The sequence below is a fragment of the Platalea leucorodia genome (genome assembly GCF_965183815.1).
Source record: "Platalea leucorodia genome assembly, chromosome: 5".
Classification (NCBI taxonomy): domain Eukaryota; kingdom Metazoa; phylum Chordata; class Aves; order Pelecaniformes; family Threskiornithidae; genus Platalea; species Platalea leucorodia.
This window is the reverse complement of record NC_138827.1, coordinates 44,924,516-44,941,073: the sequence shown is the minus strand read 5'-3', so window position 1 is coordinate 44,941,073 and position 16,558 is coordinate 44,924,516. Positions and strand designations below refer to the sequence as shown.

The window sequence follows — 16,558 nt, the reverse complement described above, 5'->3', positions numbered from 1 at the left end:
TACCAGTATTACAGAATTAATACAATTTAGAATTTATTTGATCCACTTCAACACAAATTTATATATTTCTTTCTTAGTATGTAACAAAATAGAAGAAAACAGTAAATTTTCTTGAATGTATCGTGTTTTGGCGTTTGGTTTGCTTTTTGCTTTTCTTTAAGTTACCAAGCCATTTGAAAGATTCAACTGCTTCCCTTCTTTTCGTCTCCTCTTCCCCTGCCCCCACTCCCTCAATTTTATGAGAGAGAATTTATGCTTAAAGTTTTGGAACTTCTATATCACACAGGCAATTCAACATCTAAAACAGATGGACTATGTAGACACAATCATAAGGAAGTTTGTAAGAAATCAAGATTTTTTGAAAAGCTTTAGTAATAATCCCTGTATATACTTAAATATAAAGTGTACTTCAGTGCACAGTTGACAGCATTTCTCCAAAGTTATTTATTGAAATTAGAACTGCTTAGTACTTCCGTGATTAACTTTCTACCTTACCCACCACCATCTAAAAAAGCCTTTTGATTCTTCACTACATATATTTAAAGAATTTTCAGTGAGTTATTTTACAGAAAATATTACAGTTTAAGACACCGCACTTGTGTGAAATATTACCATAAACTCATATTTACAAATTTTATTCTGAAGCCTCTACCTAAGAACCTAGACCCTTTTTAATTCAGTCATTTTTAGAAATAAACTCTATTATAGAAAGGTTTCACAGTTCTCAAAGACAATTCCAGTTTATATATAATCACGATAACTTTTAGCATAATTTCTTAGGAACAAACACGCACTTTTGGAAAAGCACTTGCAGTGTAGCACTGCCTATGCTAAATACAACCTAAGAAACACACGTGTTGTTTTTTTCCTCTCTCTGCCTTCTACTCCCCCAAAAAAGCAGCAAATTTAAATTATAAAATGACATTCCATTAGTCAGAACCATGTAGTGCCCTGGTACAGTATTTAGAAAAGTCAATTCCATAAGAATATGTACATACTATTTGTCTTTTCCTAATTCATCATAAACATCACCATTTCTATTCATCCTTAATGCAGACCATATCCTTCGGCTTATTAAGGCTCTTCACTTCATCCAGTAGTCTTTTAGGTGTCAAAATATGAGTAGAACCTGACAAAAGAACATAAGTATTAACTGTATCAGTCTGAAGTTCTGACTTGCAGACATTACCTCTTAAAAAAAAAAAAAAAAAAAATCAGTTACACGCCAGTGTTTTTTACCGTACCTGGAAAACTGAAAAGTACAACAGTTCAAAGTGTTTTCATGTATTATCATATAAAGTGTCATCGTATAAATAGCAGTGTCCCTCTTCCACACACTAAGACGTCCACACATTCAGATTAGGACTCTTTCTTTGGATACAAGTTTCAAGTCCCTGCTCTGCGCAGTTTGAAACACAGGCTTGAACCTGGGCCACTTTCGCTCTGTATGCAATTGTCCCAGCCTGCAAGAAATCTGCCCGTTCTGTAAAAGGGCGAGTTAATGACAGGCTTTATCCTAGAATCAAGAAACCATCTGGATTAAAGATTATCACAAACAGTAGTCTTCCACAGAAATATCATTTACAGAAAATTGGCTTTCACTGACTAACATTTCCTTGAAAAATTTGCAAGAAACTCCAAGTCTGGAGCAGCAAAGCAATTCCCTACTATTCTTCAGGAGTGCACAACTACCTTTTTTTCCTCATAGAGAGTGATTTAACTTCGGCTGTGAAGGGTCACCCTACAGTTATAAAGGGAACTCTTAACTGTTTAAGATTAGGGCTGTCTTGAACCTTTAGTTTTAGTAGTGTCAATCTGAATGGGCTAATATTCCTCGAGTTCTCAATCAGGAACACAGGAAGATTTTCATCTTATAGTAAGCCTCGTGGAAATTCGGCAGTTATCACCTTCCCTCAGAAATCAGGATTACAAACAAAACTACAGGAATCATCCCTAAAGAAAAGGGAAGATGGTGCTGTGGTTAGTGCCACTTGTTACAGTGAAAGAGTGACCTACACTAAACACAGTTTTGTAAACAAGTCTCAGATGAAGAAACTGTCTTGTTAAACTACATTCCTGTTGTCCTGGTCTTTCCATTGCAACTCAACACTAGGACCAGTGTTAAACCTACCTCAACCCCCACCAATGAAACCAGCAAACAAACAATAAACCAAAAAAACCAACCACACACACACCCCCCTCCAACACCCCCCACTATTCTGAGGTAACTGACTCTAGATCTCAGAATCAATGTTGTCATTGCTTTAGGGAAGAGTATTTATTTATTTAAAATTATGGTAGATAGATTTAATCCTTTTTGAAACTCAAGACTAAATTTAATTGCCAGACATAGGCATCTCAAGCAATTCAGAATGCTTTAGATGACCCTGCACCCAGACACCAGCTGCCACTGCAGATGGATACAGGTCTCTGGTAAGGTTCTGTATCTAGGCATTCTATATCTAGGAGCTCTCTTTTGATATATCATATATGCAAATGTTTTAGCACCTAAATTTAAATAGCATTACAGGAAATGATTATTTGAAGCACAGCAGCTGATGGAACAAGCATCTGCTGCCTCTGAAGCATTAACTGAGAGATTACTACCCGAGCTGGTAATTCATGCATTTACTGCTGAATCTTAAGAAGATTAGGCAGATTACTTCAGTTTTCAGGGCAAAAGCTATAAATCATGGTGTGGTTTGTGAAATGCCTCTGAAGAAATCACGACAGGAACGAGAAGATGTTGCAAAGTCAACTAAGCTACACTGAAAAAGGTTTTTTGGGTTGGTTTGTTTTGTTTGGGGTTTTGGGGGTTTTTTTGGGGGGTGGTATTTTGTTTTTAAAGAAAAAAAAAAAACCAACACACAAACCACCCCAACTTATCTTCCCTTCCTCCTACAGTGAGTAATTTTGCACTAGTCTGCCAGCTTTCCTACTACTTCCAAAAGCATGAGGGTAATAAGTGTAGCTGAAGGCAAAGCACAGGCAGATGCAAAAGTTTGTGAGGAAACTGTAATGGAAGGAAATATAGATCTGTTTAAATCCTTTTTGCTATACATCAGGCTATTTCAATAATATATTCCTCTGACATAATTAAGATTCCTCTGTAGACCATAACTGTATTTATTGTTCTTAGTATCTTGTTGCAAAAAAACCCCAAACATCAAGTAATCTAGATAAACTGAAAAGATACTTCTAAGTGCATAGTTTTAAGAAATATACCGACTATAGTATTAGTTTACTGAACCAACTTAGGGAATGTAAGAAAAAAGGTCCTTACATTTTTCAGAAACACATGCAGTAAACTCCTACATACCGCCCTCTTCCCAAGACAAGCTTACCAATAACAACTTCACAGGACTTGTAGGCTTGAGAAACTTCATAAGCACTGCGCATCTCAGAATATGTAATTCCTCCAATCACAAATATAATGAGTCTTGCACTACTCTTTCGCTCAGCTTTGTAACTAGCTTTAGGTTTCTGGCGCGCACTGTGAAAGATTTCATAAGGTGACATTTATATAGCTTTACTGATTAATTTTCGTAAAAATTATCCACTTCACAAGCAGTAACAATTTCTGTCATGCAGTTCATGGTTTGATTGTAATTTCAGCAAAAGAATTTAGACAAATTGATAATTAGAAGAATTTTAACAAAAACAAGTCAGCACGTTACTCAAACTATTCAGTTATCAGAAGGGGCAAAATAAATATAAAGCAAAAACCTTCTTGCACACACAGCTCACACACAAAGGACTCCTACTGAGCAGCTTAATTCTGCATGCTAGCAATTCCAGTGGCATTTTTCATGAAAGGTTCATTTGAAAAAGCTAGAGTCTTAGGTTTTTTAGTCTCCAAATGTGAATGGAATCTCTAAAAAAAATATTTGGTTGTTATTAAATAAGATTCAGATAACTAGGAACAAAAAAATAAAGCTCTTAAAATATACTTTCTAACACACATAGAGTAATTGCAGATTCAGATTACATCATCTGCAGTCCTGATCTCCTTGCTAGGGTGCCTAAAAGATTGCCAAGTTTCACCAGCCTATAAAGACAGAGATCCAGTTACAACGTACAGGGACTTGCCCTAGTGTTTCCTTGCATTGATCACCATAGTGCATATCCAGGAACATAAGGACACACCAACAGTTTGGTTAGCAGTGGAAGTACCAAAACTATTTTCCTAAGGCTGTGTATCTGTACCTTTTGTCTTTTATTTAGTAAGGTACGAATTCCAATTCAAGTGTGTCCTCCACATTTAGGATATGCGTAATGTTTCCTTCACTATGAATTCCAGCATCTGATTAGTGCAATGAGCAATCCTGAGATAGAAACACTCATCTCTGTTCAGCTGTCTCACCATTTACGTAACACTACCAAAAGTGATAAAGGTGTCAAATTGGCAGGTATTGGTCATGAGGTTCAAGAGCTAGTGGAATTAAAAAGGGAAAGAAGGGACAATACAAGTTAGTGAGCTAAAAAAAAAAATTCCAAAATCACCTCTCGGTGCTACTCAGTAAATATATGCAAGTACACAGAACGAACCATTTCACATTCATTGGCAGAGAATGCATTTCAAGACCTCCAACTTTTCTGGACTTCTCTAAACCATCCCCTGACAACAGGGGTCAAATGTCTAACAGGCCCATATTCCCTAATGAGACAGCCTACCGATGGTGAATTTAATTTACTGAAGTGATTAACTTTCAATAATGACACCACCACTACCACAGCAGAAATAAACTTTCAGAAGAAATGAAAACATTCTTTTTGCCTAAGTCACGGTATACTGATAATCCACATTCCTGAAACTACTGCACACGAAAAAGCTCAGTGGTTTAAACTTCTCATTCTGGGAATATGGAATGTTATTTCTAACTTGGAAGCAAAAGGGAGATACTCCAAATAAAAAGCTATATATGGCTAAGAAGAGTTATTAAACTAACAACCAAATTCAGTATGTTCTAGAGGAAATAAAAATATAGGTTTTACACATTAAGATTACCTTATATACATTATTTCACTGCTTAGTAAGCACAGTTTTATAACGCCTTAGAATGTACATGACAAAAATACTGAGAAATGCGTAAACTATGTTTCAGGAAATTAAAAAATTTACCTTACTGCTCCTGAACCATTCCAGGTAGGAGGACACTGGGAACAATAAGGCCAGTCTTTTGAATCTAGTTTGTTTTCTATAGCATCCTGAAGGGCAAAACAAAGACCCACTTTAAACAGCCACATAGACCTAAACCCCACCAAGTTTCAACTTCCAGTACGGATGTCTAACTGGAATTGAATGCCAGCACATGCAATTTCTTAGAACAACCTATCGCAAGCAACATCTCATGAACAACACTCCCGTGTAACAAAATCCTACACCACATAATGCTAAAAATTACTATAAGGCTTTTGTATATCACAAGGAATTGGGAGTACCTACACTTTCTTTATACACGTAATATTGATTTAACTGTTCAGATTTCACTAGCAGCTTTTCACCTGTAACAACCCTAACATATTTAATTTCTCTATAGCAGTATGCGAGAGAAGTTAGGGTCCCCTGAAGACACAAACCAACATGTGAAAGTCACCAAGAATCTATGAATAACAGCACTGGGTCAGACTAAAGGGCCAGTGAACTCACTATTCTCTCTGACATCAGTCACTAACTGATGCTAAGGAAGACCTTTAAGAACAAAGCAACCACACTTCTGGCAAGTAACCTTTTCCAGCCTCTACCGATCTACAGTTTAGATTTGAATTACAGTTTAAAGACCCACTGGAGGAAAAAAAAGAAAAAAAAATCCAGATCTTTAAGTTACACTGCCAATCACAGGACAAGCTGTTCAAAAATACTTTTTGCTTTCACTTTCATTTGCTTCACCTTTAAAATGACCTCCAATAAGGAGCATCGCTAACACACAGGAGTCCAATGTTCTATATTACACAGACTCTATATTACACTCAACAGACATATTTAACAAAAGTAACTCAAGATACTACGGAATTTCAAAAGATCGGCTGTAACTGCTCACTTCAGTAAATTCCTGCACCGCACCCATGAATTAACTAGTTGGTCAAATTTACCTCCATAACATCTTTGATAACAGGTGTCCACCTAGAAAGTTGAAAAGTTTCTTCTGAAGAACGGTCCCTTCTTGGGTGTTTATGCTGCGGAGTAGCAGACTGAAAAGATTTTCAAAACATGGTTGTATTATATAGTGCATTTGGTTTTTTGAAACTTAGTCTCAGTTAGTAGCAGGTGCGGGGGATCAGTAAGAAATTTTAAAGAAATAATTAATAAAGAAATAATAACAACGAAGAACAACAATTAATACCTGTAGAATTCAGGATACACTAGAAATACTAATTTCAGAGACAAGGAACTGACTAAGTTGGCACTTCCCAAAACCAACTAACTCAAGTCACCATCTAATGATTTTAGAGGGAACATTATAGGTATCTTACTTTGAAAATTATTCACGTTAATTGTTTAAAGGATTTACCACTTAGACACATCATAAAACCAAGAATTCCTAGTAATTGCCTGATTCCAAAAAAGACCTGGATAATACTGCTAAGAGTTGCTGAAAGAGCTGTAGACAAGTGCTTGGGTGGTAGGAAATTACAAAATAAATAAACACATTCTTACTGAAGAGATAACGGGAACATCAAGGTATTTCCAATTTCTTATCATATCACTATCACTTTCTATTTGTACATTCTGGATCAGCTTGTCCAAGTTCTCCTGGGTAGTTCCTTCGATACAAGGAAAACATACAACTTAATTACCATGTGACTGTGAGCAAGACCAATTTTGTCTCACACATTCTGGGCTGTTATTTAGTCCAGGATTTTTTTTTCGTTTGTTTGGCAAGTCTACTCTAAGTTTAACATAATACTGTATTTTAGATGAAATTTTGTTTAATGGTCCATTTTTGAGACCACAACTCATTATTGTTATAGATTCCTCAGACCCACATTCTGTCAAATTCCTCCTCCTCTACTACAAATTCTTCCCCATTAACTTCATTGTCAGGTTGCAATGGACATGGAACTCCCCCTTTAACAGCTTCAATACTATGTGAAAAAGAGAAAATTTAAACTGCTGCACACATCCAAGCACAGGAATGATGCTAAAACACTGTATGGATCTGCACTTCTATTGGATCTCTTAACTCATCAATATGTCTTTGCTACTAATTTGAGAGAAGAAATACTACAGAGGATGGATAGTATTTCTTTCAAACTTTGCCATCCACTCCAATACAGATGCTTAAGTTAACTAAAAATACTAGACTATCCCAAAACATGAGTTGAAGTCCATACCACTGAGGAAAAGAAAACCAACCAAACAAACAAAAAACAAAACACAAAAACCCAGGGCAGCTTATCATACCATTTGTGCTAAAGATATACAGGAGAATAGCTCTAATTTTGTCATAGCTCTCATGACTCTTGTTGAGCAGAACTGGAAGGAGGACTCTCATCGAGTCTTTCACTTTTTGACCTTCTGCATCAGTTCCAAGAGCCAAGTCCTAAATTTAAAAAAAAAAAAGTGGTTTTAGTGAGTAGTCATTAAAAAAGGCATTGTTTTGTGTGTTCTGAAATGCGCTTTTATGAAACGGTAGGTTTCAAGAAACAATCAAGCTGCATCAATTGAAACTCAGTATGAAAAGTCTTTGACATAATTATTTCAATAGTTACAGCTTTATAGTAACACTACATAACACTCTGAAACATTTAAAACTGTTTGATATCTGGAATTCATATAAATGCATAGATTTTAACTTAAGATTAGTAGTACAATGTAATGCCTCACTCTAACAGGTGCTATTCCCAGACATTTAAAAAGGGCTCCCTTCTGCAGAACATGGCAAGGTCACTTCTCATAGGAGTTTTGAACAAAGAAAACAAAGACAATCCTTATACAAATCAGCCAGATTCAACAACAAAAAAATCAAAACTCTAAAAGCAACTCCTTTACTGGCAAAGTAAGAGCCTTGTATATCTCGCTTAGCTTGAATACTACTACCTTCAAAAAGGGATCACAAAAAAAAAAAAAAGGGACACAACACTTTTCTCAGTTAAAAACAAGCATCTATGCCAGCAAACAAACAAGTCACATTTGCAGTAAGCTGTTGTTTGGTTTGTGGGGTTGTTTTGTTTTGTTTTTTAAACATACCTGTTCAATTTTGCAGAGCCTTTCTATGTTAGATTTGAACTTGTTCATGCAATCTTCTGCTAAGTTAAGATGGACAACTTGCTAGGGAGGGAATTAAAAAAAAAAAAAAATCACAAGCTGCCATAGCTTACTACTTTTTTTTTTAAAAAACACATCAAGCAATCATTTTTACTGGTTACAAGAGTAAATTCTTCAACTACCCTTCAGTACCATCATACATTTTCTGTATTTTACCCTTCACTTAGAGATTGACCCCCATAATACCTTCTAAAACATTAAACTGCTATGCTCTCTTCAGTCCTCAAAGGACACAAATCTTAACTTGTTTCCAGGTGTTTCATTTTAGTATATAAAAAACACTTTTCTTCTCAAAATTTTACAGTAGGTGAACATATTAATTTGGAGAAAAAAGTTATATAGCACACTTAACAGGAAAATGACAGAATAAAACAACACAGAAAAATACAGTGTACAAAATGATTCATTGTGAAGCTGTAGTTACAAAAGACCCCTTACCCTACTAATCTCTTTACGATAGTGCGGCATCTTTTTCATTAGCTGGGCCAGAGCAGATATTGATAACTGTGAAGAAACGATACAAGATGAAAATTTTTCCCCCCCAGTACTTGACATCCTTATTTCCCTTCCTGTTGCAGCCTTGCTTTTTGTTTTCTTTCCCCCGAAAACTGCTATTGAGATAAGGCTCAATTTCTGTAATAGGCCCATGAATTACACAGATCTGATCAGCTGAAAATAATTAAATTATCATGAGAAGTAACAACAGGTTAGTTTAAACAACTTACTTTTCCTTCTGTTGCTTTTCTTTTTGATGAAACTTCTTTCAAAAGCTTTGGTATTTCCCTGGAAAAAAAAAAAAAAAACAAAGGAAAATAATCAAATGCAACAGTGCCACAGCACTTAAGATCTTTACTTAAAATCTTAAAAGAACTGTACAACAAGAACTTCTGAATAAAAGCAAAAGCTTCAAATATAGGTCTCCTTCAGAGAAGAGAGTGTTTTTTGACAAAGGACACTCAAGTTAAACATTCTGTTTACGATACCTACATAATGTCATTTGATGCAATAACTTGCTAGTACTTTATGCAAAATAATCTTTCCGATTTAAGATTTGAAGATACTTCCCAGGAAATAATTTTATTTCCATTTTCCTCAAGAACTGTAATTAATATTAGTAAAATTGCATACCTCTGTATATACTGTATTTTTGAAAGTATGTTTTCTTCCTGGCATTGATTATTTAACAGAATGCAAGCCATCTCTACTACTGCCTGTATTCCTACTTTCTTAACAGCTCAAATACATTCCCTCTCAAAGAAACCTTTATAACTTGCATTTTTAACTAGTTTTTATTATTTATTCACATACTCTATCACATCTGCAATATGCTTGTGCCGAATCTTCACCCAGAGCTCATCATCTTCCTCCAGAATAGCCTCCCGTTCCTTCCCAGCAGGTCCTTCTGTTTTGTATCTTCCAAGAGAAATTCAGACAGTTTGGTTTGTTTTCCCCTTCCACCCTCATTCTAATAACTCGTTAGAGTATTAATTGTTATGGTTTAATCAACATACATGGTAACAGCATTAACGTGCACAGGTTTTCACTTATAAGCCAAGCTATTGCCCGACACAATATAATTTACATAAGGATTTTACAGATCGCATTTTTGAACACAGAAGAAGCAGATGAATTTTAGAATGATTCTTTGGGGCAATAGCTTCTGGACATTCTTTTAAACCAACAGTAACTAGAGTTTGAATCATACATTTACATGCACCTCAATTTCTCTTCAGCTTCCAATTCAACTGCCCTTTGGCTTCAAACACAAACTGTGTGCAAAGTAATACACACCAAGACTGCAAAGTGCAGCTTTCTGTAAGACATTTTCTAACTCGGAAGGCAAATGAAGTCCCATTCATCCCCAAAATAGATTAAGTAGGACAAATTACTTCACATATACAAGAAACATACTTCACAGCATTACAGACCAGCTATTACTTTTCTACAAACAGAAATAAACATATAAAGCAAGACTGCAATCATACTATGTAACATTTTCACATTTACAGAAACTCACACAGTGTATATGGCCAAGAGGGGGGAAATGCACCACCACAGCCAGAAAGCAGAAACATATTAAAAAAAATTACAAGATTAATTGTGAAAGTCAGATCATGACTACCTAGAAAACATACTCTGCTACATTTTCATACCCAGCAAATCTCAGATTCATAGAATTCTACATTTTCTATGAAAACATTCACTCAGTTTTTCTGACAGAGAAGATACATATTCCTCTTTGCGTAACTAAACAATGAGGTAATTAGGCCTCATTTGCTGTAGTGGCTCATCAGAAAGCAAAGTCTTACCAACATCTTTGGTGTCAGAACAGTCCAACAGCAAAGTATGTACCTTATGCAAAACAACGTCACACTATTCCAAATAGTGATAAAATAATGCTTATAAACTGAACATGACGTACCCAAGTGCGCACATAGGATAGAAACATGTAAATTTTAACAACTACACAAATTAAATGACTGGAGCTATAAAAGTGAGCATTCCTGAGAAATAACTAAGCTTTTTCTCAGTATTCTATTACTAGTCTTGTTTGCCTTGCTAGGCCAAGAAGGTTGAGAATATGAAAGAAAAGGTAGAAGACCTGAACGCGCACTACCAAGATTTTGCTTCAAGTCTAGTACAAAGTTTTTGTTTTTAAAAAAATACAGTTTGTTAGACTCAAAACTTAGCAAAAATGCTAATTAGATCCTACCTAATCTCAATTAAATAAGGAAGTTAACAAAATGGAAGTTACAAAACTAAGAGGAAAGACTAATAATAAGTGAAGCAACGCTTATGTAATATAAGCAGCTAATATTGCTGTGGTGCAATTCAGCTAAACAATTCCATAGATTTCGTAATCAAGAATGAAGTGTTTAGATTTTTTTTAAAAAAGTACTTGCTTGTAAGTATCATTTTCAATTGGTAGCAGATCATATGCCATTGCCTGGAAGGTGAGTTCATGAAGTACAGTTGATACTGGGTCAAAGCCACGATCAATTATTATTAGTTGGGAGTGGGTTTTAGCCTAGAAAGCCATCCAAAAAAATTTAAAGTTAAGACATACAGTACAAAGTTAATGCATGTTAAATTTATTTACAGTAAGTTACAGCACTGCAGACATTTTTGGAAAAATAACTGAAAAAGCCTAAAAAGTATGGTCCAAGTGTTTATCAACATAAATAGAAACAAACGTTTAAATGATAACCAGAACACAGTGGTTTTAAACACTAATTTTAAGGCAATGCTCTTAGCCCATTGCAATGTATTCAGTAACCTCACCTAATGAGCAAGAAGGGTAAAGAAAAAAAAAAAAAAAAGAAAATATCACAAAAAAAGGCCTCCCACTGACTTCTCACAAATACAGGTATTGTTTGTATTTCAGAGTAGATTATCCATACTGTGCTGCAATACCGAAAAAAATCATCTCCAAACATTCAACTGAAAGTTTCACTTTGGGGTTTAGCAGAGCAGCAGTAGCATCAGGTACATTTATTTCTGTAGCAGAATGGAACGTCACCAAGTCAGAATGGTTTACCCCATACTTGTGCATTTAGGCAGCTGTCCTAATCTACCCTGATCTGTAGTGACAGATCAATAACATTATTTATGTTAAAAGCTGTATCTTTGTGGACAATAAATCCCTTAATGGGAGATATTTCAATTCTGCAGTGAAGTCCCTCCTACAAATAGCCCTATGGAAGGTGATGTTAAAACAGAAGTTATCCACTTTTCTTTCACATTATCATAGGGCCAATATTTCAAGTACAATTAGTTTGATCACACAAGTTATATTTGCTTACATACAGATTTACTGTATCAGTTACTACTGCTAAGTTGCTTTCATAGACAAAAACAACTAAATGGCAAATAGTCGCCTTTATTAATAAATAAAATCTGGGTTTGTAGAACCTATTGTCAAAACATATTCCAAAGATTATTTCCCCCCCCCAGACTCACAAAAAAACCCCACACCCAAACATTTTAGTTCACTTTCTACCTTTATTTGGCTTTTCTCATCAGTTTTGTAGTAGTTTTCAAGATTTTTTTCAACAAGCTGTGCAAGTTTGCTGGCTTTATCAGATGGTCCACTGGGAAAAAAGGAAACATGCAAAAATAACTTAAATTCCTTCATCAAAACACTAAAACGCTACCTTTAAAACAGAAAGAACTCCCTAGATTATCCTCTGGTTTCACAAGCAGTTTCTGAACTCCATTCTAAGTATTTCCAATATATTTGCACTCTTACATTATGATTCCACTCTTTGAATGCTTCAGGTATTTCACACAGTAGAAACAGCTTCAGCCAAAAGACTGACATTAGCTGGCATATGGCCCAGCACCTAAAAGTCTCACTCAGAGGCAGGAAACAAGAAAAAAGAAGAAGAGAAAGAGAAAAGAAAAAACAGTCAAGCAATTCTTTGTTACCTTTGCAGCGAATAAGGCACCACTTCACATTACACCACAGAATGCAACTCTTGACCATAATTTCAGATGCCTACTTTGACTTAAAAGATACTACTGTGTACTCTCTATCAAAGCTCAAAAGAAGCATTTTCCTCAACATCTCTACTACAAAGAAATCCTGGTCCCATCTGCCTCAGCAATTTATGAACACCTTGATGCCAAGGGGAGCTGCAAAACTACCAACAGCAGCAGTTCTGTTACAGGCTTATGCATGTGGTATATCAGAACGCAGAATATTAGAGTGTCATCCTACTGACCAAACATGAAACAAGCAGTTCATAACAAAACAGGGTATAGTAAGTACTGTTATATGAATACACACAGAGAAACAATTCACTGCTCTGCCTACACTTCAAATTCCTATCATTCCGTATTTCAGAGGTGTGGATTAAAACCAATTAATCCACAATAAAAGAAACTACGCTGCAGCCTCAAGCTATTACCAAACAATGTGGGAAGTCCTAGAAGTAAAAGCAACGACACTATAAAACACTATTTTTGCCCCACCTTTTATATCGTACTCCTGGATTCTCATCTAGTGTGGCACATAAGGTAACTATTTGTTCAGCCATTACTTGCATTACAGCATCTTTATCCTTTGTCTTTTCCAGAGTTGGACTATAACAGCGGTAGAAGGCATCTGGGACGTTGAGAGTAAATACCTATGTAAAGCAGAAGCAAGAAAATAAATGGCTTAAATTGTATATTTCTAAAATACCTGGTAAAAGAACTGCTAATACTTTAAAACCACATTCTGTAATAAAAAGTCATACATAATATACTTTAAAAAAACCAAACCCACACTTCAGTCCTCTTGAGCTCATCTGCTTCTTGTTCTCACACTCTTTTCCTCTGTTACTCTCCTCCCCTATGGAAATTACTATATTTTTTCAAATTACTTACTGTCTGTACATATGAAGGGACCTGAGACAGGCAGAACTAAATACCATCCAATGTCTCGTACAGAGCCATACAATGCAATATCAGAATGATCATAGAAGTTATCAAGTTAGATTTGCTTAAAATAGAATTTTTCATATTGTATCTGTTTATTATATGAAGACTTTACCTCCGAGAATTGAAATTCTTTAAATGCATTAAACCCCGATAAAAGATGTTTAGTACCACGCAGAAGAAAAACTTTTCAACAGTTTATTAAATGGAATGCAAACATGGAAACAATCCCATTGTCAGTAAATGGATTTTCTCCAGCTTCAGATGGACTCTGGAACTACAGAGCCAAAGAAGAACGTCCATCCAGATAAAAACATTTGTTTCACTTGAGTAGGTAATCACTTGGACTTTGCCCAGAGCTCAGTCTGATTATTTACTCTTATCATCCCAGAAAGCAGGCCCAGGGATTTTAAATTAGGAAAACCAGTTAACATTATCTGCTCCTTTGCTAAGGATTCAAAATGTTCTCACAACCCAAAATACTGAGAACACTTAAACTAAACTAAAACCAAGAAGACACTAAGTGCTGCTTATTTTCAACTTTAGAAAAGTAGTCCCAATTTCTGCTTTCATGGTAAGTCCTCCAGAGAACCAAGACAACAATTTTCATATGCCTTATTTGGTAGAGGAAGCTACAAAACTTCTTCTTAAGAGCAGCTTTAGCAGAACTCCCCAAAACAGTTTGAAACAAAGCTTGGGAACATCAACACCACTGGAAAACAAACAAACAAACCACCATGCTAATTATTCTCTGATGGCTTCTCAATCTAAATAATAAAAACAACCTGTATTATAAAAAGGAGCATGTCTTCAAACTATAAAACATGGATAGAAACAACCTCTCTTATATTCACCTGCCGCTTGGTACACATAGGAGTTCTGACCCTTGATATGTTCATAAGGTTTGAAGAATACAGGAAAGACTTGTGGGAAACATTCCGGATTAGTTCTGCAACTCCCAGTGGTGGACAGGATTTGGGGGCTTTACTGTATTAGTGAGTATCAAAGTGCATTTCAGCCCTCTGTATCTAGTGAAGTGCATGAGCAACAAATTATTTCTCAACACAATACTCACTGTGTGGTTTCACATGGAAACCACTCGTTGGTTTACACTGATGGTCTCAAATTTTTAATTGAGAAAACGTGGATTTCCATGTTTTCCTCTCAATAAAATGTTTGCCAAGTTGTTATGGGTTTTTTGTTTCTCTTTTTTGTGAGGCTTTAGTTTTGTTTCCCTCCCCTTTAGCTCTCTTCATCCATTTGCTCTCCTTTTCTGATATTCACCAAGTAGTTTGCTCTACTTATTCCTATTCCTACACACCAACCTACCTAGTCTGTCAAAATAACACCTCAGTATAAGCAGTAACAAACTTCACTGCTTCCTAAAGACAAGCCAGAATACCTTCCTTCTCTTAAGGAATAGATTCCTTCTCTAACCTCTCTACTGCAACTGACTCCAAGTCTTGCAAAGAGGTCAAGCGCAAACAGTAAACCTTTGAGTACAAGACCATTTGTTTTCATCTGAAAAATACAGGCAAGCACTGGAAATATGCTAAAACAGCAACAGGTCTCACATACAGTTTGTCAGTAAAAAAAGAGCTGCATTCTATTTAATTGTTTACTAGCAGCTCAACAACATTGAAAACAGTCCTCCAGACTATTTTCTGCTGTTGAGGTAAAGAATGAAACGTACCCGAGACTCATAGGGGAAGAAGGAAATGTTGATCTCCTTGCATCTCCGTATTGATTTTGCACAGGAAGACTTAATTTTATTGAAGAGGTTGTCGGGACAAACTAGAAACAAAATGATTGTAAGTATAAATCATTTGTGCGTGTTCCAGCTGTTAACTCACTTATAAGCTTACAGTATTCAGAACAGACAGACAATTCTAAATTAAGAACCAATTACCAGTAACATACAAAAAAGTTGCCAAATCTTCCTAAAGTGAAAGAGAACATATAATCAATATTTTGTGTTTGAGATCTCTTCTTCAGGAAGCACGGGAGAAATAATGTGTACGTATCAAACATCAAAACAGAGAGAAATACGGAATTTCGTTATAGACCTCAAATGTGTTGCAGTACACTTACAGGCTACATTGGATCCCAGTCTAGAAACTGAATTTAAGGAATATTTGGATGACATGAATACTACACAGACGTGGAAGTGACAGAACTATTTCTCTAACTCCTCTCAACATGAAAAGCTTTGGCAAATATTCCAACTGAAAGCTTGCACACTTGCAACAAAGGAACATACAGCAAGATAGCCGTATTTTTCCAGAACAAGAATTGCTGCATCAGCATAAAATGAAACAAGAAACCAAGAGTTTTTTATAGTAATTCGATAACTGCATTGAGAACATACAGTAGCAGATACGCACCATCCACCGACATCCAGAGAGACAGCCATAACTCAGTCTCTGCCTTCAGCGGCATGTTTGGGTTTTTTGTTTTCCCTTCTTTACATGGCCATTTTAGTCACGCTGACCGACTGCAGAGGAACATGCAGTCCCATTAACCCCATTTACACCAATTGTCTCTGCTTTCCAATTTATATCATGCATGCAAGGGCTAAGTAGGCACCTTCTTTCAGGTGATGAGAAAAAAGCTGGCTCAAGTCTGAAGGAACTACCTAAAATAACCAATTACAAAACATTGTTCTTGCAGCAAATTCTCATGCATTTATATTTGAGCACTATTTTGTTTATATGAGATACAGTTTTACTTGAATTGTCTTCCTCCACACCCTCTAACATAGGAGAAGACTGCAATACTTCAAAAATAAAACCAGATTACGTAAATTAAAAGCTGAGATGGGGAATGATCAACATTGTTTGGTATGAAAGAAGTTACTATTGCCACACA

General features: G+C 35.8%; 1 protein-coding gene across 7 annotated transcripts in view; it reads right to left on the bottom strand.

The window, feature by feature from the left end:
• STXBP3 (syntaxin binding protein 3) overlaps positions 1-16,558 on the bottom strand; it is a 28,136-nt gene that overhangs the window by 2,650 nt on the left and 8,928 nt on the right. For 2 of the 7 annotated variants that reach the window (XM_082312295.1, XM_082312297.1), the window contains 14 exons: positions 15,384-15,484; positions 13,244-13,398; positions 12,270-12,360; positions 11,173-11,297; positions 9,578-9,682; positions 8,995-9,052; positions 8,708-8,773; positions 8,192-8,272; positions 7,406-7,544; positions 6,659-6,765; positions 6,094-6,192; positions 5,123-5,208; positions 3,345-3,493; positions 9-1,129 (listed from right to left, as the gene is read on the bottom strand). In XM_082312295.1, coding sequence (XP_082168421.1) covers positions 1,038-1,129; positions 3,345-3,493; positions 5,123-5,208; positions 6,094-6,192; positions 6,659-6,765; positions 7,406-7,544; positions 8,192-8,272; positions 8,708-8,773; positions 8,995-9,052; positions 9,578-9,682; positions 11,173-11,297; positions 12,270-12,360; positions 13,244-13,398; positions 15,384-15,484 — 1,454 coding nt within the window. In that variant the 3' untranslated portion in view covers positions 9-1,037. Of the gene's footprint in view, positions 1-8; positions 1,130-3,344; positions 3,494-5,122; positions 5,209-6,093; positions 6,193-6,658; positions 6,766-7,405; positions 7,545-8,191; positions 8,273-8,707; positions 8,774-8,994; positions 9,053-9,577; positions 9,683-11,172; positions 11,298-12,269; positions 12,361-13,243; positions 13,399-15,383; positions 15,485-16,074; positions 16,136-16,558 lie in introns of those variants that run through there. The other 5 variants (XM_082312299.1, XM_082312296.1, XM_082312298.1 and 2 more) reach the window with 5 other exon arrangements.